We start from the raw sequence: 21,947 nt of genomic DNA, 5'->3' as shown, positions 1-21,947 counted from the left end.
AGTCCGTGGCCTCAATCAATAAAGGATGTGTGTGGTGGGCTCCCTCCCCCAGTAAAGAGACTGTCAGAGCAGCTTGAAAACAGGAGAATTGTGGGGCTGGAGAGGGGGGGAGCTTTCACCTGGTGTCACGGGGCAAGCAGTGTGGCCTGGCCAGGCTGCTGGGTGCTGTCCTGCAGCTCCCAAGCACCTTTCCCCTGGGAAGTGAGTGCTTAGAGAACAAGATGCTTTGTGGTCACAGCTCGCTCCTTCTGGCTCACTGCCTAAAGGCAGGATGGAGTGTGGACCCCCATTTTTGTGTACAGGGGGGTGGTCCTGGGCCAGGCGGCAGGTGAAGAGCAGAGAGGTGGCTGCCTGGGCACGGTCCCTTGGCGGAGCGTAGCAGGGCACATTCCTCTGCCCTGACTTCAAAGGTTGTTGCTGCGTATACAGAGCCCAGCAGCCTTGGCAACCCTTGCTGGCTAGAGCGTTGGCAGCAGCTGTCTGCTGCTGCTCCCTGGCTTCGTTGGGCTCTCGCTGCCCTTTTGGCCTTCCCGCTTTGGGAGAGATGCCCGCTCCCTCGCTCCGGGAGCCAGGGTATGTGCTGTGGGTACGTGACTCTGCTTTCTGCTGGCCTGCTGCTCCCAAACCCCTGCCGGGTGGTTTACGGTGGTGTCATTTCTACCTGCTCTTTGAGGCTGTACTGTCCACCATGCTGATCTTAAAGGAATTTTAGAGCGCTTTTAACCTGCATTTTAGTCTCAGCACCCTTTTGGAGGGGTATCTCCTCGTTCACTGAGGAGGGAAGCTGCAAAAATGACACCCTCAGCTTAGGACTTCATGTTAAAATGGAGTGAGATCAACCCACTCCCGAAGGCATGCTCACTGCCAGGATGGGACACGGCTCTTGATCTAGAGGACCTTTATGCCACGCCATAGCCCAGAGGGACTGCGTGGGCTAGTCTGTGGGGCAGAGCACTAGCCAGCTGCCTGCTGTAGCACAGCATTTTGGGCTCCACGCCTGAGCTGTAAGGAGAGAACAGCCTTGTGGTCACCTTGTGGCTTGGCCCTTCAGTTAAACACAGGGCAGCATCTTCCTGGGCTGTTTGGGTCCCAGGTCTTGCCTTTCTCCTGAGGACAGTTAATCCGGGTCTGCCCCGCTTGCAGGGAGGGTGTCTACAGGCATCTTCTCAAGCCAAGCGAAGCAGGAACATGCTGCATCTTTATGGGAGGAGCAGACAAGTAAGTGGTCACCAGAAAGAGATAGCAAGGGCGCTTACCGGAGTTCGTAACTTTATCAGGGCTGGGGCAGGATCCGTTGTCACTTCTCTGCAGTTAACACAAGGACTGTGTGTGCTCCTGTTGCTTTATTTGCCAGCCCTGGATGGGGCGGGGGGTACTGTGTATATCAGCAGCAAGCTGCTCTCTTCAATCTGGAGCAAACCTTTCTCGTGCCTCCAATTTACATCCTTAGGTTACCTGAGGTGAGTCCCTGTTGTCCCGTGGTTTCTCTCCCCTGATTTAAGCAGAGCAATATCCCTCTGTCTCCGGGGGATGGTGAGTGAGAGGTGTCCTAAGTGCTAGTGGAGGTGTTGGGACTTTTCCAGCCCTGGCTCCTTGCCCAGCTTTTTCTGAGCCATCCAGGTGACTTCAGCTCCATAACCCTGTCCTGAGTGCTGGAAGCATCGGTGCAGCCCAATTAGGAGATTAAAACCTGCTATTAGGAAATGAGGCTGATGCAGTGTGAGCCAGCAGTACTTTCTTGCTTTTGACTCCTCCGGCTGACCATGGTTCATGGGCTCCCTCAAGTCTCCTGAGCTTCGTCCACCTGATCCCAGCCCTCAGAGGGGACTGCAGAAGAAGGCTCGTGTAACAGTTGTGCGTTCCCCTCGTGGAGCATTTCAGGTATATCCCTTGCAGCAGGGGAGAAAAGGGGTCTGGCTGTACAGAACAGATGTTGCAGAGGACGAGGTGATAATGGAATGGCCAGCAACAACCTTTGGAGGTCCTGCTAACCTTTGCCATAGGAGCCAGGTGTCTGGTGTGTGTGGTGATGCAAGACAGATGGACCTGGGACCTCCAGCCTCTCCTGCCCACTTGCTCACTTTTGTCTCTCCTCTCTGCCCAGATCCTGTGTGATACCCTGGCTGCTGCCCTGCAGAGTGCATGCCTTTGCTACAGAGAGGTCTGAGGCTTTGTGGCATTCTAGCATGAGGGGAGTTGCCAGGAGAGAAAATAAACTTGGTTGCCGCTTTCTTCCTCCTCATGCTCGCTGCGTGTGCATCCTTCGACTACTCCATGCCCTGGGCTGTACCCTTGGTGATAGCCCTCCATCCTGGCAGGGCTGATAGATGCCACTTGGATGTTTCTTTGCCAGATGGACCCTTTCCCCTTGAGGTGTGTCACCCATTTCACACCGCACTGATGTTCCCCAGCAGTGCTCCTCACCACCCTGCCTCTTCCCTGCCACCAATTACAATCTTTGCGTGGGTTTTAGCAGGTAAATTCCTCCTTGTTTGGTTGGCTCAAGCACTGCTCAGGCATTTCTCCTTCCTGGGGAAAGGCAAGTCCTCCTCTGCCACGTAATCTGTCTGCTTCCCCCTTACTGAGTTTTATTGTAGCACACAGAAGAGGAGGTGCAGATACCCCCAGAACTCGGGATGCTGCACAGTGTGGTTCTGTGGGGATTGGGCCTGTTCCCTGGGCTGCTTGTCAGCAGAGTGGCAGGAACCAAGGACTCCACTGTCTTCTGTGCCACTGATAAGGCTTATCTGCTGTCTTCTGGAGTCCCTGCAGATCCACAGAGGTCAGGGCTTCTCCCTTGCTTTTATCCAAGCTGTTCTTCGTGGGGCTTTGATCCGTACCCTTTATCTGCCTCGGAGTCAGGGTGGGTGAGGGATGATGCTTTGCAGGTCCACTGAGCAATTGGCTGCTCTTGGGGGGGCTGCAGGCTTCTGGGGGGTGAGAGTGGGGTGGGGGACTTCTCACCCCCTCCTCACCCCCTCCTCACTCCAATTCCAGTGAGCTTTTCTCTGTGGCCAGCAGATCCAGCCTGCACTGCCCGGGGAGGAGCAGGGCAGAGCAGCTCTGCTTGGCAAGTCTGGGGGCAGAGTTTACTCTGGTCTGACCAACTGGTTTTTTGCACTTTTTTTTTTTCATGTGCTGTCCTCTCCCACGTGGATTCTGGATTATTCATTACTAGGTAAGAACAGCATTTATCTCCTTTCTTGGACTGAAAGTGGGGCAGGGGAGGCCAGGACACATTTGGTCGTGACACACAAGGATGCCTTGTGTGATGGGAACTTAGAGCTTCAAGGGAGCAGAGTACGTGTGTGTGGGAGGCTGATTACTTGGATCAGCCTGTTCCTGGGCAGTCTAGCCCAGCCAGCAGTGAGCATGTGTGGGTGCCTGGAGGGCTCTTCGGCTTGCAGGGAGCTCTCCTGTGCAGGTGGCAGGGGTAAGCAGAGCACAGAGGGAGAGGGGACAGAAAGAGCTTGTCCCCTTTGCCCACTGCCACAAAAAAAAAAAAAAGAAGCCTCTGCCCCTTTCTCCTCGTTAGAGAAACGGGAATAAAACTTCCATTTTGCAGAAGTGGGGTGTGCTGTGCCTGAGTAGCAACTGGTTCCTTAGGCATTAGGCATCAGTGGCTGGGGGGAGTGATCATGAAGATGGAGATAAGGATACCGGAGCTCTTCAGACTCGGGGCTGTCTTTCTCCTGTGTCTCTGGTAGAGTTGGTAGTGACACTTTCCATCCCAGGAAAGGTGGTGGCTGGCTTCTCTTGATGTTCCTGCATCCCGTACCAGACATCCCTTGTAGGTGGATTGAACCACCTTCTTCTCTGTTCAGTTTTGAATCTTCTATATATAAAAAAAATCTTGGCCATCTCAGCCTCATGCTAGGACCATTAATTCTCTGTGATCACAGAAAAGACCCCAGACTGTTTTCCTGGCCCTTCTGCTGGCAAAAATGATGCGGAGCCTTTTGAGTTTGCAGAAGTTCTGCAGGAGAGCATATCGGGGCAGGCAAGAGAAAATACTGAGAGTTGTAGGACTCTGAAGCAGAATGGAGCTAGTGTTTGTCAGATACTGTCAGGCTTTTGCTTTGTACCACCAGCAGTATGTTGGCTTAGAGAAATTAGGGAGGAGGCAGTTTTTGATGAGGTTTATTTTGGTTTTTTCCTTGTTTTAACCCTAATGCGCTGGAGTGGGCAACTACAAGTCCTTCACTGAACCTCACTGCCAGCTCTACTGGCTTCTGTTGCTGGCTCCAAACTTGTTTGCTTGGAGAGACTGGCTGCTGCCTCTAATCCTGCTTTACCTGGCTGTGGGCTCTTGTGCCGTGCTGTCTTCCAGCCTGTTTCCTTTTGTGCTAATGATCCCTTATAATAGCCCTGTTTGCTCACAGCATTTTGCAGATAGTTCTGCATCCTGGCATCTGTCTCTTAGATTCTGCAGTACCTTTAAATACATAATGTACCTGGAAAGGACTATAAATCTCTCATGGTTTGCCATTCCTAGTCCAGAAGATCTCATGGCAGTGGGAGATGTCCAGCTGGTGGTTTTCCAGTTGCTTCTGTGCTGGACCTGGCCTGTCTTGGGCGATCAGGGAGGAGCTGCCCTGGGAAGCGGAGTGCTGCATCCTTGCCTTGTATTCTGTCTTTTCCCGGGATCCTGAGCCTGGACTCCTGCTGCAATCCTCAGTCTTGGCACTAACTGCTGGGCACAATAGCTGTAGTTTGGTCCTCATTACATTCTTTTGGAATAGGGACCGTACTAGCCCTGAGAGCAAAGCCCTCCTCTGCCCTGGCTCTCCTTGCAGCTGGAAGGGCAGTGGTTTTCCCTGTAAGGGTTACACAAGGAATGAGCATGTGGAGAGGTGAACACTCAGTGCTAGGAATGCTCCAAAAAGCTCCCAGCAGCAAGCGTCAGTTCTGAAGTGCCAGCTTATTCCTTTACCAAGAGGAGAAAAGGGTCACCTTACGCTTAAAAGGAAAGTGTGAGGTTAATGGGCAGTGCAAGTGTAACATTCTCGATCCCTGATGACTTCCCTTCTGGAAACAAAACCCACATGGGTTTGGCTTCGGAAAGATCAATAGGATTTACAGAGGCTGTTCAAAATCTTCGGGGTCAGTTGGTCAAGTGGGGTAAATTGGGAGAGCTTCAACGAAGGTTATAACTCTTAATTGGTAACAGTGCCTCCAGTCTGGTGCTATGATTTAATGGGAAACCTGACCCCCTCCACAGCCTCTGGAGCCCAGAGAGCAGCGGCCTGGGAACGGCCGACAGCCGCCAAGGGTGCTACTGAACAGCTCTCACAGAAAAGCTTTGAGATTGATAGCTTTGGCATCATTTTAAGAACTCTAACACCAGCTCTAGCCTTTATTTTTTTACTGGTCTCCCCTCTTTTCCCTCATGTGCTTTACGTTATATGATGGCTCAACCAAGGGCCAGCCCTCCTGCATTGCAGATGCTCGGGGGGAAGTGTATTTTAACCTTTTAAAGATAGCTTGGAGTCTTGCAATTTTAAAAATACATATTTCTAAAAACATGAGCTGCTTTGTAGTGCCCCACTCTCCCCTGTGGCTGTGCCAAGCTGTGCTCCCCTGCCTGCTGCTCCGGGGGATGGCTTTGCTCGGGTGCTCTCCCCGTGCTTCCAGCTGTGTCTTCCCACAAGAACTGTTTTCTCGGAGCGCAGGGTGCTGAGAAGGACCATGGCCACCAGCATCGACCATCCTGGAAGGGACCGTGGTGGTGGTGCTGCCCTTGAGGCACGTGGCTGCCTACTGCTCTCTGCTAGAGGCTGGCTGACCCCGGAGGGTTTATTTGGATCTTTCTGGCTGGGAGATGCAAGACCTCAATCATTTAAGAAGTGCCATGCCCACCAGTGAATACGTGAAGCAGAAATAGCAGAAAACCACACCTCACTAGTGTGAGGAAGGGGCAGAGGAGCTTCCCTGCTGGCTCTGTGCAGGGGCCTGTTACTGTGCTGTGCTCCCGCTGTGGGATGCTGGGACACGAGGAAATGATGGAGCTTAAATGGGTTGAAAGAGGTAGGGTAAATGCAGGATTTGTGCTCCAATCAGGTGGGAGTGAGATTAGTAGGCTGATGACAGGGAGTGGTGAAGGATGTTATTTCAGGGTCTCCATTAAACAATTAAGAGGGAATTTTCTCTAGCCAGAGAGAATGGAGTTAAATACTGTGAACAGAGGCAGCTGCTTGTGCTGTCTGCCCTACATGGGACTCTGGCAATGACAATTCTCCAAAGGGAAAGAGAATGAATTTTAATGGAGTCTTGAAAGACTTTAAATTTTCATGTTAACTTCAATTATTCAGGACAGTCGAAAAGCAACTTTAAAGCTTCGTAAAAAGAAAGAAAAAGAAGAGGCCAGTTTATTTTTTTTTTTAAAGATTAATTGATTTGCATTTTGTTCCACTTCAGTGAAACATGGACATTTTAAAGACACCGGTGTTGGTTATTGCATCTGACAGCAGTGCTGAGGAGGAAGAGTATCAGGAAATGATTTCTGTACTGCCTGGGGCATGGTAGAGGTACCAAGAGCCCAGTGGGGCAAAAGCCCGTATAGTCAAGGACACAGAGGCAGTACTCATACTGGGCAGCTGATGGGATTGCAGGGTGAAAGCTGTACTTGCTGCTCAACCCAGAAAATTGTGTGCGGGGAGCCTTGGTGGTTCCCTGCGATGCCTCTGTTAGCGGGGATGGCTGATCTCGTGGTGCTGGGCTGTGTGTCCCTGGCTGGAGGCAGGGGATGCAGTCCTGGCCTGAGAAATGCATTCCCACTTTCTGACCGAGGAAAGGCAGGTGTGAGCTGAGCCACGGCTTGTACCGAGCGCGATGCCTACCTGTGGCTCTGGGCCCTTCCCTAAGCGGGGTCCCAGCAGCTGATGCTGAGCCTGTGGAGGTGGCTGTGACGGTGAAGAGGACGAGGGTGTGATTTCATCCCCTCCCAGCCAGCTACATACAGGGTGTGAAAGCATCAGAGCCATGTTCAGGCTCTTCGGGTGGGTCTGGTGTGCCACTGCCAGGGCTTGGGTACCGCTGGGCCATCCCCACTTGGGACCTTCTGCCTCTCCAGGGACTTACAGAGGGAGCAATGGGCACTGCTTGTTATCCAGCCCGCGGTACAGGCGTTCACAGGGCCACGCTGCGGAGGAGACCCCCCAGGGACTGCGCGCTCAGGCTTGGCAGCAGCGAGCAGGAAGAAACGACTGGCAAAACAGGGCTGCCTGCCTGCTGCCTGAGCCCGCTGAGGGGCGGGGGGGCTCTGCTGCAGCGGGGATCCCTGTTCATGCTCAGACAGGCATCGCTGCCACGCAGCTTGCTCTTGGTGGGGACCGTGCCCGTGCTCTGCCCTGTCCCTGCCTCGAGCAGCTCCAGTGCTCAGAGCATCCTCAATTCCCAGTGACTTCAGCAGCCTGATGTGCTGCAGCCTCGGCTGGTGGAGGGGGGGGGGGGGATGCTGCGCATCAGCCTGTGCCCAAGGGCCTTGCTTGCTGCTGGTTGCACCAGCTCCCTCCCTTGAACAAGGCGTTTGCTTCTGTCTTGGTCCCGTGGTCGTTCTCACTCCCCTCTCTCTAAGCCCAGGGCATCTGTCTGCGTTGCTGTTTCGGGTCCCCAGCAGGCTGATGCCTTGCCTCCCTTTGAGGGTGCCCCACGGGTGCAGAGGGGCTCCGTAGCACAAACACGTCTTTTATTCCCTGCTGCTGAGAGCTGCCAGGCCTGGCTGTCTTCCCAGAAAGCAGCGCTAGTTTAGAACATAAGCAGCTATTGTCTTAGCCCTGGAGACTGCGATCTGAGCTCTGCTGGCGCTGGGGGGGGCCAAGAGAGGGGATACAGCATGCTAAAGGGACTTGAGAAAGGAGCCCAAGGAATACAGGAGATTTGCAGGCTCTCAATTATGCTCGTCTCACCAAAAATAATGCGGGTGCCCTACTCCTCCTTTGACATTCGAATCGCTCTTCCACCCTGTCCCTGGGGGTGGCTGTTCCAGTTAGTTGAAGTCTAGCAAAGACTGGGTCCTTTGTCTTGCATGGGCTGGAGAAGGAAATGGGGGGAAGAGTGGTCCCTGCAGTGAGGGTCCCCCCTCCTGGGGGTGTACCCCAGCTGGGACTGGGGTCCCTCACGCTCCCCCAACTGTAGGGACTGGCAAATTGCTCAGGGCAGAGACTTGCCCCAGTGGTGGGGGTGATTCTGGTGGGGGCTTAGAGCTTCCCAGGGTTTTCCATCTCGGGATAATAAACCACAGGTCCCTGCAGCAGGGGCTGCGGGTCTGTGTCCCAGCTGAGCCCCCCAGGAAGGGAGGAGGCCAACGTACGGCTCAGCGGGGGTGCTGGCTGCTTAACCACTGTCCGCTTCCCTCTGGGTTTGAGGTGTGATCAAAGCTAGGGCTGTGTGGGGTGCAGGAAGGCAGGATTATGAAGATAATTGGCTATAAATGGGAGATTCTGTCAGCATTTTTATTTGAAGAAGTTGAAATTCCGCACAAGAGCAAAGGGATGATTTAGTAAAATGAATAGGTGGCAAGTTGTCACTTACTTACCACCTGTTGTGGTCAGGTGTGGGAAATTTGTGCAGCGTGGAGGAAATATTGGCTCTGGATGCCACAAGGACTCAGAGGGGCCGAGGGCTGAGCAGAGCAGGTCTCAGGTCTCATCCAGTCCCTCGGGCAGCTCATGACTATCCTGCCTTCTTTTGGGTCTCCCTGTTCTGAGGAACAGAAACAGCTCTGCAGTTCTAATCAAGGACCTGATTGACCTGTTCTTATTTGTGTCTTTGGCTCTGATTTGTTCCGAGTTCAGCCCTGTAATCCAAGGAAAATCGCTCCACAGGTACAATTACAAGCAGGGATGGTTGGGTAAGAGAAGCACAGATTCCCTGCCAGATCCTCTAATCAGCCTTGAGTTGTGGGGAAGGAGACGAGTCTTGTGCCTGTGTTCCCCCTTATGAAAGCAGGGAGGGTGCAAGGGAGCTAATCATGAGGCTATTTCACGAATCATTTGGCCGTGATGAGCTGCGCTCAAGAAAGAGGGTTGGAGATGCTGGGTTTTTTCAGCTTAATCTGCTGGAGCAGTGATCCTCTGCCACTCAGCAGGCTGATGCCTGCAGCCAGCCCAGTCTGAGTAAACTTTCCCTGGCTTCAATAAAAATGTTAGTATAGTAGAGACTCTGCCCTGTGGGTTTTTTCCTCCCCCCTCCACTAGCGCGTCCTGGTACCCAACCCACAGCAGCTTCTTAAAAGTGTGTTTGGTGGTGGCACAGAGGGGAAACCTCAAATCCTTGCAAAGCAATTACTGCTAATGAGAGGCTTCCTACACATCTGGTTTCAATTCTGGCTGTGTTTTGGGGACTGTTCTTCAGAGTTTGGGATGGAGGAAGGTGGGAAAATCCCTGCCTCCTCTTCTCCCTTCAGCAGCACCCTCCTCCCAAGGTGGCAGTTGGGCTGCTTGTTAGCTCACTTGCCAAACCTAAACAATTAACACAGAAAATTGCACCTCTCCAGGGAGGTTGAGTTGCAGCAGCAGCAATTATTGGATGCTGATCGCATGCCAATTGATTGATATGTTTTTGAGAGTGAGTGTAATGTGTTTAATTAGTGTGTAATTTACAAGAGCAGGGACGGCTGGATGCCCCAGACTTAAGAAAATGTCTGAATTAAGTGCCAGCTGCAAAGAAAATGGCGAAATTTTCTTTTTTTTTTTTTTTTAGTGGGCAATTGCTTGCGTTCCATTTCTTTGTCTAGGGATTTAATATTAAAAGTGATGGAAAATGGTTATTCTGACATTTTCCAGCCCCTTGTCTTGGGCACTGCTTGGGGAAGGTGCAGCAGATCTGCCCGTTTCTGCAGGCTGAGCTCTCACCCTGCCCGACTGCTGGCTCCCTCCTGGCACTGCCTGGAGGTGGGTGCCTGGGTGCCTCCAGCTTTCAGTGGGACCTTGGTACTCTTCCAGAGACCCCAACGCTGGCCTTGAGGTGGATTAAGTAAGCCCGAGGCACAGGGCTTCATCTCCAGCTTCTGACCATTCAGATCAGGTCTTTGTTTGAATGCAGATTTGTGTGGATCCTGGGCCCCTCCGGCTGCTGGTTTTGGCAGCAAGTGCCTTGTTATCTCCGTATAGAGTGTGGCCTTGGAGCAGGATGCAGAGAAACAGTAGGGAGGGTCACGGAGAGAGGGATTTCAGGAAGTCTGTGTTGCTTTTGTGCACCGAGCAGCGGGAAGGTGGCGTGGGAACCCTTGGCTTGTTTCCTTGGGAATGAGACCGACCAACCTGGAGCTCACTGGCAGGCTTATCGGCTTGAGGGCAAAGAAAACACCGTGCTGTTGGGTTCCTGGGATCCATCAGGAATCTCTTCTGGCTCTGCCGGCAGTCCAGCGTCCTCTCTCGGGTGACTGAGAGGAGGGGTGTGCAGGTGGACAATATCCTTCACTAGCACACAGCAGGTTCCCACTTCGATGGGAGACTTGCAGAGGAAACCCCCTGCCCTGCTTAGAGCCCCGAGGTTGAGCCTGTGTTTGGTTAGTCGTTGTCTTTCTGCAAGGCCAACTTACAGGGCCTCCTCTTCAGGTTGGGCTCTCCAGGCAGGGTTTTCCCAGAGAACATCTTGTTCATCAGCCCCGAGCGGAGGGGAAATGGTCAGGGAGAGGCGTTGGTCAAGTGTCTGATCTGAGCTGTTCGGCAGGAGATAGTTAGGCCTCACAACAGCTGTGTTGGGTGACTTGTCCAAGTCACACGTGGTTTCTCCAAAGTACAACTCTTCATGACGTAGTGGCTCAACCCCTGGCAGGAGTAAGTCAAAAAGCATGTTCTGGGTGCTTAGGAAGGGTAGGTCTGCTTTGTTCCAGCCGTGGCTGCGTGCCTGGTCTGCAATCCCCTGGCATGGCGTGGCACAAGCACCAGCTTCCTGCTCTGCATCGCTTCTCTGCAAAGCTTGGGTGTATTCCCCTGCTCTGAGCGTGTTTCTCTGGGAAAACTTTCTGCAGTCAAGTGCTTGACCTTGGAACAGAGCCTCCCGCACTCCTTTCTTTTTCGTTTTATTTAATATATAGTAAAATAAACTTATTTTCCCCTTCTTGCTGTTAACAGCTGCTTCATTGAGCCACAGCATGATGAAGGGAAAAATCAAAGCCCAGTGAAATTTGCTGGAGTTGAAAGGCAGGTCAGGCTCTGGGGTTACTCATCTCAATTGCACTTTTGTTCTAAAAACGAGAGGGACAACGTGTGCACCCTGCTGAGCGGCGTGAGCTCCCAGCCTGCAGGAAGAAGGAGCAGGAGCTGTGGGGTGGAAGCTCCACGGGTGGGAGGGTGCTGGGGTGTCTGGGACTCCGGTAGCGTTGCTGCGTGGGTGAGTGGCTGTAGTTGCTGAGCAGAAGAGTGGTTCATGAGTCACAGACGACTTCTGGCTCTGCGGGGTCAAGTGTTCAGTCTTGCTGTGGCTGAGTGGGTGTCTCAAGTCCTTTAACCCTTCTGGGGTTCTGTTCCCCATCTGTAAGCCAGAGCTGGCAGCACGCGCAGGGGACACTGACCCTTTTCTCCTCCTCATCCCATGTACTCGTCCCATTGTTCTGCAGCCCAGGCAGCCAGGTGGGCTTTGGGCCTGGAGCAGCACTTGTGTCTCTTGTCCTGGTGCTACAGAGCTGCAGTTCCTGTTTCCTGAGGGCTGCAGCCCTACGGGGGTCTTGGCTAGGCAACTTCATCTTCACTTTGTCACTGTCTTGCTTCCTTCTGATTTTCCCCTGACACTGAAAAGCAGCTGTTGTTACAATCCCCATGAACACCAGGTTTTGGGATCCGCATATGAAAGTTTTGGTTGCTGTTGAGCAGGCAGGCAGTGACACTTCGTTACCTAGCACAAAGCCCCAGCTGGAGCCAAAGGGGCTCCACACCCCAGTTGAACCCACCTGCAGGGATAAAAAGAAAAGGTGCTTGGGAATGCTGTGCCTGGGCACATGGAAAATGAGCTCTTCTGTCTCCAGCTTGACTCTGTTCTGTGTGTGCTATATAACTCTGCCACAGCTTCTTGCTCAGTGGCCTCAGGCATGTCACTTGTCCCGTGCATGTTAGGTGACGTGGTCTGGACTGGCAGGTGCATGGCAGAGCAGTGGGGTGCCAGTGGCTGCGGGACCCCAGTGGGTGAGCAGTGGTGTGTGCCCAGTAAATGATGTGTGACCAGTGCTGTGTGGCTGCTGGCCCTCTGCCACGGTGCCTGGACTGAGCTGTACCCACACAGCAAAGGTGGGGGGGACCTGAGACTCGCCTGTTCAACGGGAATGTCCCCCAAAATACACAACACCTAATGGTTTAGACTGGCTCTGAGGAAGGATTTCTGTGCAGAAGGGGCTGTTGGGCGTTGGAATGGGCTGCCCAGGGCAGGGGGGGAGTCCCCGGGATCCCTGGAGGGGTTGAAGAGTCGGGCTGAGCCAGCGCTGAGGGATCTGGTGGAGTTGGGAACGGTCAGGGTGAGGGTCATGGTTGGGCTGGAGGAGCTTCAAGGGCTTTTCCAACCCAGATGATTCCGTAACAACTGCCCACACTCGGTTCCCTGCAGTGACTGCCTGTCTCCCACGCTGCCTTTCGCATCCTGTCCCTTGGCAAGGGATCGAGTGATCGAGTCGAATCCCCTGGAATCACGGCGGGCAGACAGCTTTGTAGAAACCCCAACCACAAGCACGCCTTGTCCCCAGGGCTTCTGCATCGGAATGCCCCAGCAGAAGCCCCTGACCCCTTCCTGCACGCTGTCAAAATCAAATCTATTCTGCTATCCCAAACGTGCTGTGGCTGCTTCCTTTCACCTTGGCAAGACGTCTATTTGGAGGTGCTGCCCTGGCAAGAAGGGGCTCTCCTGCAGCTCCCCGGGAGTAGCAGAGTAAAAGGAGGTGGGCCCCGTTCCCTCTGGCAGTCCCAGACTGGTCTGTAAGGGGGCCCAGAAGAGCTATCTCTCCTGCCAGCTGATAATGGGATCTGATGGAGATAGCGCAGTCCACATAATTTTAATTTAGAGGCATCAGAGCGAAGGAAGGGAGGCAGTGCTGCAGTTCTGCAGCCAGACACTAACATTTCATCTGCACCAGAGCTGGCCATGGGGTCTTGGCTTTCATTTCTGTTTTTCTTCCGCTTTTTATAAATTAAAATCCCAAAATAACTGTGCTGCTCTTGGGATATTTTTAAGCTGTTTTTCCCTTCTTTCCTTTCTTCCCTACATCTCCCAACAGGTTATAGCTGAGAGGGCTCCCGGTTGCCAATGGAGAAGGCTGTACGTCACTTCCTTGGCATAGGGCCGTCTCTAGCCCTCAATGCTCACTTTGTTTTTCCCCTAATAGTCTCAGTGAGCTGTCGGGACTCTTCACAGTGTCACATTACCCATGTCCCGCAGCCCATTGTGGGAGCTGCTGCTAACGTGGCATGCAGAGCCTGGGGGAGGCCTCAGCACCCCTCAGCCCGGGTACCAGAGCAGTGGGTGAGGCTCTGTGGTCCAGCTGCATCCTTGCCTTCCTCCTCCTCCTCCATTTCCTCTGCTATGTGGCCCAGCACACTCCCTTTCCCTGGGAAGTCACCCACCTCCATCCTCTGCATGCCACCCGTCCGTCCGTGCTGCCCCTGGGGCTCCGTGTCTGTCCTCTATCAGCAGCCTTGGAGAGTCCAGCCTGAGAAAAGCACACGAGAAGCACAATGTGCTCCGAGCTCCACCCTGCTCTTAACTGTGTGGTAGCTATTGTGTGGTCCTGTGAGGAGGCAGAGCAGTCTGGGTGGAATAGAAAAGAGAGGTTAAGAGTTGCATTTCACACTAGGAGACACCCATGTCCTGGTAGGACAAGGACCTGGCTGCAAGGACAGCTCCTGTTTCCACAGGCACCTGGAACGGATGCTGTAATGGTTACAGGACTTCTCTACTGCCATAGTTTACTTGCAGATAAATAAGCTGTGCTCAATAACAACTATTAAAATGCTCACCTGTGTAACTGTTAACCTTCTCTTTCATCATGTGTGTTGGGGGACCTTGTTTCACCTTGTGCTCTGGTTTCCTAGACTTCAAAAGTAGTTCCAGCCCAGGTGATGCGTTTGGATAGGAGGTTTCAAGCTGCGCTGGTAGAGGATGTGCCCCTTTTTGTTGAGTGGGAAACATCTGATCCTTGGGAGCCTGTATCGGGAAGCTGGCTGTGGGTAGCTCCAGGCTTGGCTCCTGAACATTTCCAAATTGTGAGTTTGGTTTCAGAAAATCTTCTATTGACAAGACAACCCACAAAGTTGATGCATGTTGGGTTCTGAGTCTTTGGCTGCACTTGTTACTCTCCCCAGGACCGACTTTAGCCATCTTTGTGAGGAAAGAGTGCAGACTTCTCCAGGGCTCAGACCAACGGCGGTGAGCATCCAGGATGCTTGTGTTGTGTGGCTGATAGTGGTCAGCGCTGATGTGTTCCTGGTGGGGTTTTCGTTGTTGTTTGCACATATTTAGTGTTCTGGGGCTCTGTTTCTCCCTTGTCTTGCTGTGTGTGATTTAGGCTGTTGCAGTGTGCAGTATCATCAGTAACATCAGGATCCTGCTGTTTCCTGGCTACATGCAGATCTGGTAGCCCACTGTGCCATGAAAACATGTTTAAATCAATGGGCTTAGAAGGTGGGGATGGAAATAAACTCAGAGGAGATAAGCGATGCTCCTGAAATGAGGGTTGCTACTGGAAAAATAGGGGGTTTACTGGGGAAATGCCAGCACGTTCCTGTGTTGCAAGCGAAGGTGGCAGTGCCGGTTGTGCTGCCCGCTCTGCGCCTGGTCCTTCCCAGCCCCAGACCCTGTGTGGGTCTCCAGGGGCACAGTTTGGTGCCTGGGCCACCCCTTGGGTCCTGCCACATGTGGCAAAACCACCCACATCTGGTACGTGTGAGCTGTTGGTTCTCTCCTGCTTCCTCTGTGAGAGGTGTAGGATTGCTGGGCTGGGGGTAAGGAATTCCAATCCCCAGAATGCAGGTGCCAGCAACCCAGCCACGATCCTCTGGGGTGATTTGGGAGCTAGGGCCTGATCCAGCCTGGGAAGGGCTGGAAGAAATGGATGGAAGCTGCCCCAGGTGGTGTCAGTAGTGGAGCACTGGAGGAGGGGGCTTGGGGGAGGGCAGGAAAGCTTTGGGTCAGCTGTCTGTTTTCTTGTTTCTAACTGTTTTGTTCTCTCCTTTTTCTCCTCCCCCTCCCCTGCTTTCTAAAGAACATAGGAAGCTTCTTGCTGGTAAGTGGTGGTGTGTCATGCAAAAAAATACCATTTTTTCCATCCACCATCAGACTCGCTGGCTAGTCCGTGTCATTCTTCCATCCACCCAGGATGTGCTGGAGCAATAGAAACCTTCTGGAGGCGGGTACAGGCACACCCATCCCCACGGCCTCTTGGCTGCAGAGTGTGCACTCACCTCCAAGGGAGCTATTGCTTTTAGATCACAGTTTGAAGAGTTGCTTTCCCCTCTGCCTCCACGTTGCCCAGCCCGACACTGTTGCCTGGGCTCAATTGGATTGCGACTGTCCTTGCCCAAAGCGAGCGATGGCTGCTGCGGCACCAAGCCTCTGGAGTGCTGTGGGTGCGAAACTGTGATCTAAGGACACCTCTCACCTAGTGCTTGCCTCATTTCCAACTCCATCCTCAGCCTCTCACCTTCACCAGCATCCTGGGGAGGGTGGGGGAGAGCAGTCCCAGCTCATACAGGAGGTAAAACCGACGGGCTTTGCCTCTTGACCTGGCTGGGGGGTTTTTTGCTGGACCTGATATATTTAATGCAGGAGGGCAGATGAGGGTTGAGGCTGTGTGTGCCCTCCCCATTCTGCCTGAGCTCTGAAGCTGCAGGTGGGGGGCAAATATGCCACAGACAAGTCTTCTGGGCATCTTTCTAACAAAAGCTAGTGAAGTGTGGACCTGGGTTAAAGCCCCTAAGGTGTTCCTGTCCCTGCTCCTCTGGTCCCCTCGCCTCGCCTGCCCTGCATTGTGTCAGTGGTGGCGGCTCATCCCTTCCCCAGCTGTCGTCCTCATGGACAGTTGTTTTAAACAGTGGATCCTGGTCATGAAACCAAACCGTGTGTGTGTGCCCTGGCTGAGAGCAGCCCTTAGGGTGTGCGGTGTACACGGCTGAAGCCTGGCTGGGTGCCCGCTTCCCTGTGATCCCTGGTGCTGGGAATCCTGGCATCCCGGCAGCCTCGTGGCCAGCTCCTTTGTTTGGTGGCTGTGGATACAGAGCGTATGTAAGGAAAGCGTTTGGCATGTGGACGGGACTTGGCAGTTCATCTCACGCCCTCCCACTGCGTGCACGAACCTTTGTGCACATCTGCGGGCTGGCTCGGGCCGGTGGTCCGGCGGGCCCAGGCTGTGGCTAAAGGTCCCAGGTCCGTGTTTGCCATGGGCAGGCCTGGGTGTAGAGATAGCAAAACGCTTCTCTGCACCAGCTTTGATTTGGGGCTGCTCCTCTGCCTGCATCTTGAGACCTTTAGGGTCACTGCTGACCCGCAGGTTTAGTTGGATGAGCAGTTGGCTTTTTGGTGCGCTGTGGGGTGGGACGGAGCTGTGGCAGCTCAGCCAGCCTTGGTCTGGGCACTGCGACTGGCTGTGTCAACCCCACTGAACCGAGGAAAAGGGAGTTACACCAGGACTGGACCAGCTGTGGCTGGTGAGCGGTTTAAAGCAATGACTGCTGTGTTGCCTCCCTGTTTTGTGCCTCTCATTATGTATAATATATAGATTATGCTGTGCAGCTCGGGAGGGGTAGGCTAAGGGTTTGCTTGGAAGTGTGCCCTTGCTGGAAAGGCGCTGGAAAGGGAACAGAAGGACATAAAAGTTTTATTGAAAACCGCCTGCTTCTGGCCTGGACCCTGGGCTTCTCTGGGTCCAGGAGGAGTGAGAAGAGCAGCTTTCCAAGCCGACAGCATCCCCTGCTGGCTGCCAGCTCCTGTGCCTCAGCCCGGAGACGCACAAACCCAGCCCTGCGCCTTTCCTAGTAAGAAATCCTTCTGCGCTCCCCTCCTGGGTGCTGGCTGCTGTGGCCAGTAGCCCCTCCCGACTGGGTGCTGGTCACTGCTTGTGACACCAGCACAAACGTTGGGCTTTGGGCTGTGTGTGGCTGGCAGCGGGATAGCTGGGTGCCGCCTGCTTTTGGCTCTCCCAGAGAGCAGGTGGGAATGAGAAGAAGGGTCTGGGTTCTCGGGGCTGCCCGCACCCTGTCGTCATGCCCCTGACCAACATGCAAGCCCCTCTGCAGTGCCTGCGAGCCCCCTCCCAGCAGGGCCATAGCTGGTGCTTTCCCTTCTGCTCCTTCCCGTTAGGTTTCTCCCTGCCTTTCCCATCCCTGAGGGCACGTGTAAGCACACATTTTCTGCTGGGTGTGTTTCCTTTCTAGTGATGTGCTTGAGCTCTCTTCACCTTACTGTGTAGCTCAGGGTGGGTTTTTTCGCTCTCTCCAAGGAAACAGCCTGCACTGGGTTTGTCTGAACACCACCACTGCAGGGCTGGGCAATGGGCTGCGTGTCCTCCCCTGCTACCGCAGGAGGGGATGATGCTGCGCCTGGTAAGTCTGGCTCTGTGTTCCTAGGAGGCCTCTCTCACACCACTCCACAGCTCTTTGTGGTTTCTCCACTTTATGGGAAGCATTTAACAAAGCTCTGCTGCACCAGACAGCTTAGACCAGGGCCTGGAGCTGATGCTCTGCTCTGTGGTGGGTGCTGGACACAGCCATGACCTGTCTTGGAGCTGCTCCCTGGCAGGTGCTGGTGCTGGCTGGCACAGAGCTGCATCACTTGAGAGTGCAGGGCTGATTTCTAACCGTTGCAGGCTCTCGTGGCCGGACGACTCGTGGGAGAGGTGCAGTGAGAGCACTTGGCTGGTGTAACCCGGCTCAGGGTGGGGAGCAGCGTGAGGCATCTGGCTGAACTGGGGGCAAACCCACTGCTCTCTGCGGAGCCCTGGCAGGGAGGAGATGGCAGAGAGCTCTGTCATTTGGCTCTTCAGCTTCTGCTCTCTAGAGCAGCTCAGGCTGAAGGCTGGTGGGCCCTTTCCTGAAGATTGCTCCCAGCACTCCCTCTGCCTGCAGCACTTAGTACAGCCGGCATGGCAAAATGATACTTGTTCTCTCAGGATATCTCACCTTTGCTCAGGGTTTGTGCTGGCCATGCCCACATCGCCCCACTGCTGCTACTCAACTCCCGGAGTGCTGGGCGGGGTGGGTGGGAATTGGGGAGTTTTAGTGAGCTGTACTTCTGCTTTCATGCTCTCTGCATGTCTGGCTCTCACTGGCATGTGTTTTCTCAGTAGCTGGGCTCTGCTGATGTGGTTTTAGGACTCTGAGGTCTGTATGAGGTTACTGGCAGTGCCCTAACTTCAGGCAGACCCAGTATGAGGTATACCCCCACCCTGGCTGCAGAGGGACATCACTTGTTGTCTGGAAGGACTCTGGTGAGAGCTGCTTTTTTGATGGGAAGGTATCCAGAATGTCAGTGATAAACGCTAATTTTAGCCTGCTGGGTGTTTGCTCCAGAAATGTGCAGTAAGTTTTGTGTTGTCATTTGTTTTCTACTATTTTTTCCTATTTGCACACTCCCCCTGCTACCTGTTGTTATATCCTTGGGGAACTCTGCAACACCAGCTGATCTTCACGTCCTCTTGCAGAGGAACAACTTTACATCAGCTTGCAAAGCAACTGGTGCATGTTTGAAAGAGGGTTGGCAGAAGTGATGTCTTACAGCTCAGCCAACTCATCACACAGAGAGGCTGAAAGCTTGGACGAGTCACTCTCAGCCACTCCAGTAGTCAAAGAAGGTTTAGGGCAGGGAGTTGATGCTGTCTTGGGGAAACTAGCCACAGGACAATGTAGTTCAGGGCAAACTGTAGCCCCCTGAAGTGTTTAAAAGGTCTGTTTGCCCCCCAGCAAGGCAGAGGCGTCCCTTCCTCATCAGCCTGACGTTGCGCTGACACCGTCCCCTCCACGCGGGGATGCTGCGGTGCTGAGCCCGACGTTCCTGCCGGTGGGAATTGGGCTGGCGGGAGCGGCAGGTGGCGGTGTGAGCCCGCTGGAGGAGCCGGGATGCAGCTCGGGATCCCCTGCAGCCCTAGGGCTGGGGCTCTGCTGCTGCACCCCCCTGTCCCACGCACCCTTGGAGCACCGGGAGAGTGCAGGGGGACAGGCTCGAGGTCCCAGCATCGCCCTGGCTCGCCTCTCCCTGAGCCGGGTGCTGCTCTCAGCATCCAGAATGTGCGAGTCCTGGCAGCGCAGCGAGCAGCGTGGCTCTCCCAGGAGCCAGTGAGGAGGGAGGCAGTGGCCACTGAAGGTGTGAAATCCCCAGCTCTGGTCTGGAAAGTCCTCTCGGGCTGTGTGTTCAAGGCTGCCTCATTTGGAGCCCCCAAGCTGGGCTCGCAGGGGGCCAGGGGAGCCCAGCAGTTAGTGTGAGCAGTTTGCCTTCATGAAAGCAGAGGAGGGCAGGGCTGGGCAAAGAGTGCTGGGGCTCCTTGGCCGGAGCAGGAGGAGCTGTGTGGCTTAGCGCTGAGTTGCATCACCTCCCTCCCCAGTGTTGCTTTTGGGCAGCAGCCCTGTACTTTTTACTCTGGACACCAAGTTCTGCGCGCAAACCTTGGTTTATTTTTTTTCTTTTTTAAGGGTGGAGGCACAGACATCCTAAAACCCGTTCACCATTGGGTACGGGCGGCTAGGTGGAAGAGGTGTGGGCTCTCTGCGGGGGGCACATCTGTTAACAGAGGAGATATCTTGCAGTTGCAGTGCAGCATTCGTGTAGACCCACAGCTTGGAGAAGGGCCTGCGGTGCTGGGAGAGGGTGACCTGTATTCCCCAGGGCACGTGCGTGTGGCCTGCTCCACGCTCTGGCATCCTTAAGCACATCTGGAAAACAGCTGCGTGGCCCGGTGTCGCGTGGTAGGAGGGCAAAGTCATTAAGTGGGGAAAACCCCCTCCCTCTTCAGAAGAGGCAGCCAGGCACCCCTTGTCCAGCACCGCCTGGCACGGCTGTTTATTAGGAGTGGTGTGAATTAACACCCCTTTCCACTCCAGCCTGGCCACCCCAGCCCCATCTCCCACACCCGCTCCCCCATCTCCCATTGATAGGGTTTAAAAGCTCTTTATTTCCAAGCGCTGCTCAGCAGGAGTCAAGCTGGGTCCTGCCAAGTGTTAAATGAAATAATTAAAATCCCCACTTTCTCCCCCTCCTGCTCCTTTCTCTTTAATGTTGGTAATTAGCCTGTAAAACTGCAGGAGGGGATGGGGAAGGGAGAATGTGCAAACGCCTTCTGCAGGCTCCCTCCTCCTCCTCCTCTTCACCCTCCCCAGAGGAAGCACAAAATGGCTTTCTAGGCATTGGGTGCTGTCAGATAAATCCCAATTAGCTCCCTGCCAAACAGGATTAGTGAGAAGGGAGCCAGGTGGGGAATCAGCCTGGCAACAGCAGGAGCTGGGGGCTTCTGCAAGGCCTCTAGCTCGGAGAGGAGGGAGAGATTGACAGCTGTCAGTCAGTTCCCAAGGCAGCACTGATTTTTTGATGTTGAAGGCTGGTATCTGGCATCTGGTGGGCAGAAGTGGGGGGAGAAAATAAGTGAAACTGGTGTTATCTCTTGCCACATAACTGGTGGCTTGAGGGCACGGGGTCCTGTGAGATGCCTGTGAGCCCCCCTCCATCCTGAGGTCAGGGCAGCGTGTTCAGGCCCTGCTGCTCCCGGCGCCGATGCCCTGGAGCCTGCCCAGGCCCCGAGATGGAGTACGTGTCTCCTGCCAGCTCTGTGTTTCAGAAACAAGAGGCTAAAACCACTGTCCTGCCACGCTGAGCACAGCCAAGCGCGCCCAGCCCAGCCCCTTCTGCCTGTCCGTTGCATTTTGGCAGCAGCTTTGACATCCTCGCTGTGAAAGCCCAGAAATAAACCCATTAATGGCACCAGGCTTTAAACTGGCTGGTGACCACACGGAGGCCTTAATGCATTGAACGCTCTCATTTAGAAAACTGGGCAGGGGGGAATATGGATGAGCTTAAAGATAATGTTTTCTTGCCTGTAGTAGAGGAATAGCAGCTGTGTCTGAGGGTGTTACAGCACTGCTCAGCGCGGGGGATGATGAGCAGTGGATGGGCTGCTCTGGAGCCACAGTGTGACCCTGGGGTGAGTCCCCTCTGCCAGGTTGGGCTGTCCCAGGTCCAACTGAGCCAGATGTAGAGGTACTGGGGGGACCAAGCTGTCCCTATAGCTCATGCACAGCCACCTCCTTCCACTTCAGGGTGGGCTGGAGCTCGTGGTGTGCGTTTGGTGCTGCTGGGCTCGCTGATGGCTCTTCTGAGTTGCTCACTTCTAAACCAAAAGTGGCTTTTCTCTTGTCTTCTTTCGCCTTGTCAAGTCTTGCTGTATTTTCCTGCCTTCGTTTGCTGGTGTCAGAATAAAGGGAAGGGCTGAGTGTGCGTGGTGGGCACGGTTGGCAGAGGGAGCGGGCAGGAGACCAGCTGTCCCTGCGTGATGTAGCTGGTGTAAAAAAAAAAAAAAAAAAAGATGGGGGCATTTCTGAAATGCTGGAGCTGTACGGGGGTCTCCACGTGCAGCCAGCTCTGGGGAGCAGAGGCAATAACAGACACAAATGACAACCCACGTGGATGAACCAGGCAAGTGTGATGCCCCCCCAGTGCGAATGGCTCTTCTGATTATAAAGTCTCATCTGAAAGACTCGGAAGGTGGAAGTGTTTGTCTTTCCTAAGAGGGCGATGAGCCAATGGGCCCGTGCTGGAGTTTGAACCTGCCTCCTCCAGGACACAAAGGCTGCTCAGATCTGAGGTGCTGCCCCAAAGTGGCTGGAGGGGACAGAGCCCTTGCAGACCTGGGAAGATAGGGAGGACCCGGCGGTGGCTGTGGCTGATTTGTGTGTGCCCAGGAGGATGCAAATGGCCTCGCTTCCCTTTGGGGATTTTTTGCCTTTCTTTATTTGAAGCCTTAGCCCCATGTGCTGGGATTGCCA

At 54.1% G+C, this 21,947-nt stretch overlaps 1 protein-coding gene across 3 annotated transcripts in view; it reads left to right on the top strand.

Moving 5' to 3' along the window:
* Nucleotides 1–21,947, top strand: part of AGRN (agrin) — a 124,549-nt gene that overhangs the window by 31,812 nt on the left and 70,790 nt on the right. Inside the window, exon 3 of one of the 3 annotated variants that reach the window (XM_074924753.1) lies at nt 15,188–15,208. The exons of the other annotated variants lie outside the window; for them this stretch is intronic. Within the exon in view, the coding sequence (XP_074780854.1) occupies nt 15,188–15,208 (21 nt within the window). The remainder of the gene's footprint in view (nt 1–15,187; nt 15,209–21,947) is intronic. 3 annotated transcript variants of the gene reach the window in all.

Source organism: Athene noctua, chromosome 22 (assembly GCF_965140245.1).
Source record: "Athene noctua chromosome 22, bAthNoc1.hap1.1, whole genome shotgun sequence".
Taxonomy (NCBI): Eukaryota; Metazoa; Chordata; class Aves; order Strigiformes; family Strigidae; genus Athene; species Athene noctua.
The sequence above is the reverse complement of the archived record's forward strand: the minus strand, read 5'-3'. Positions and strand labels throughout refer to the sequence as shown.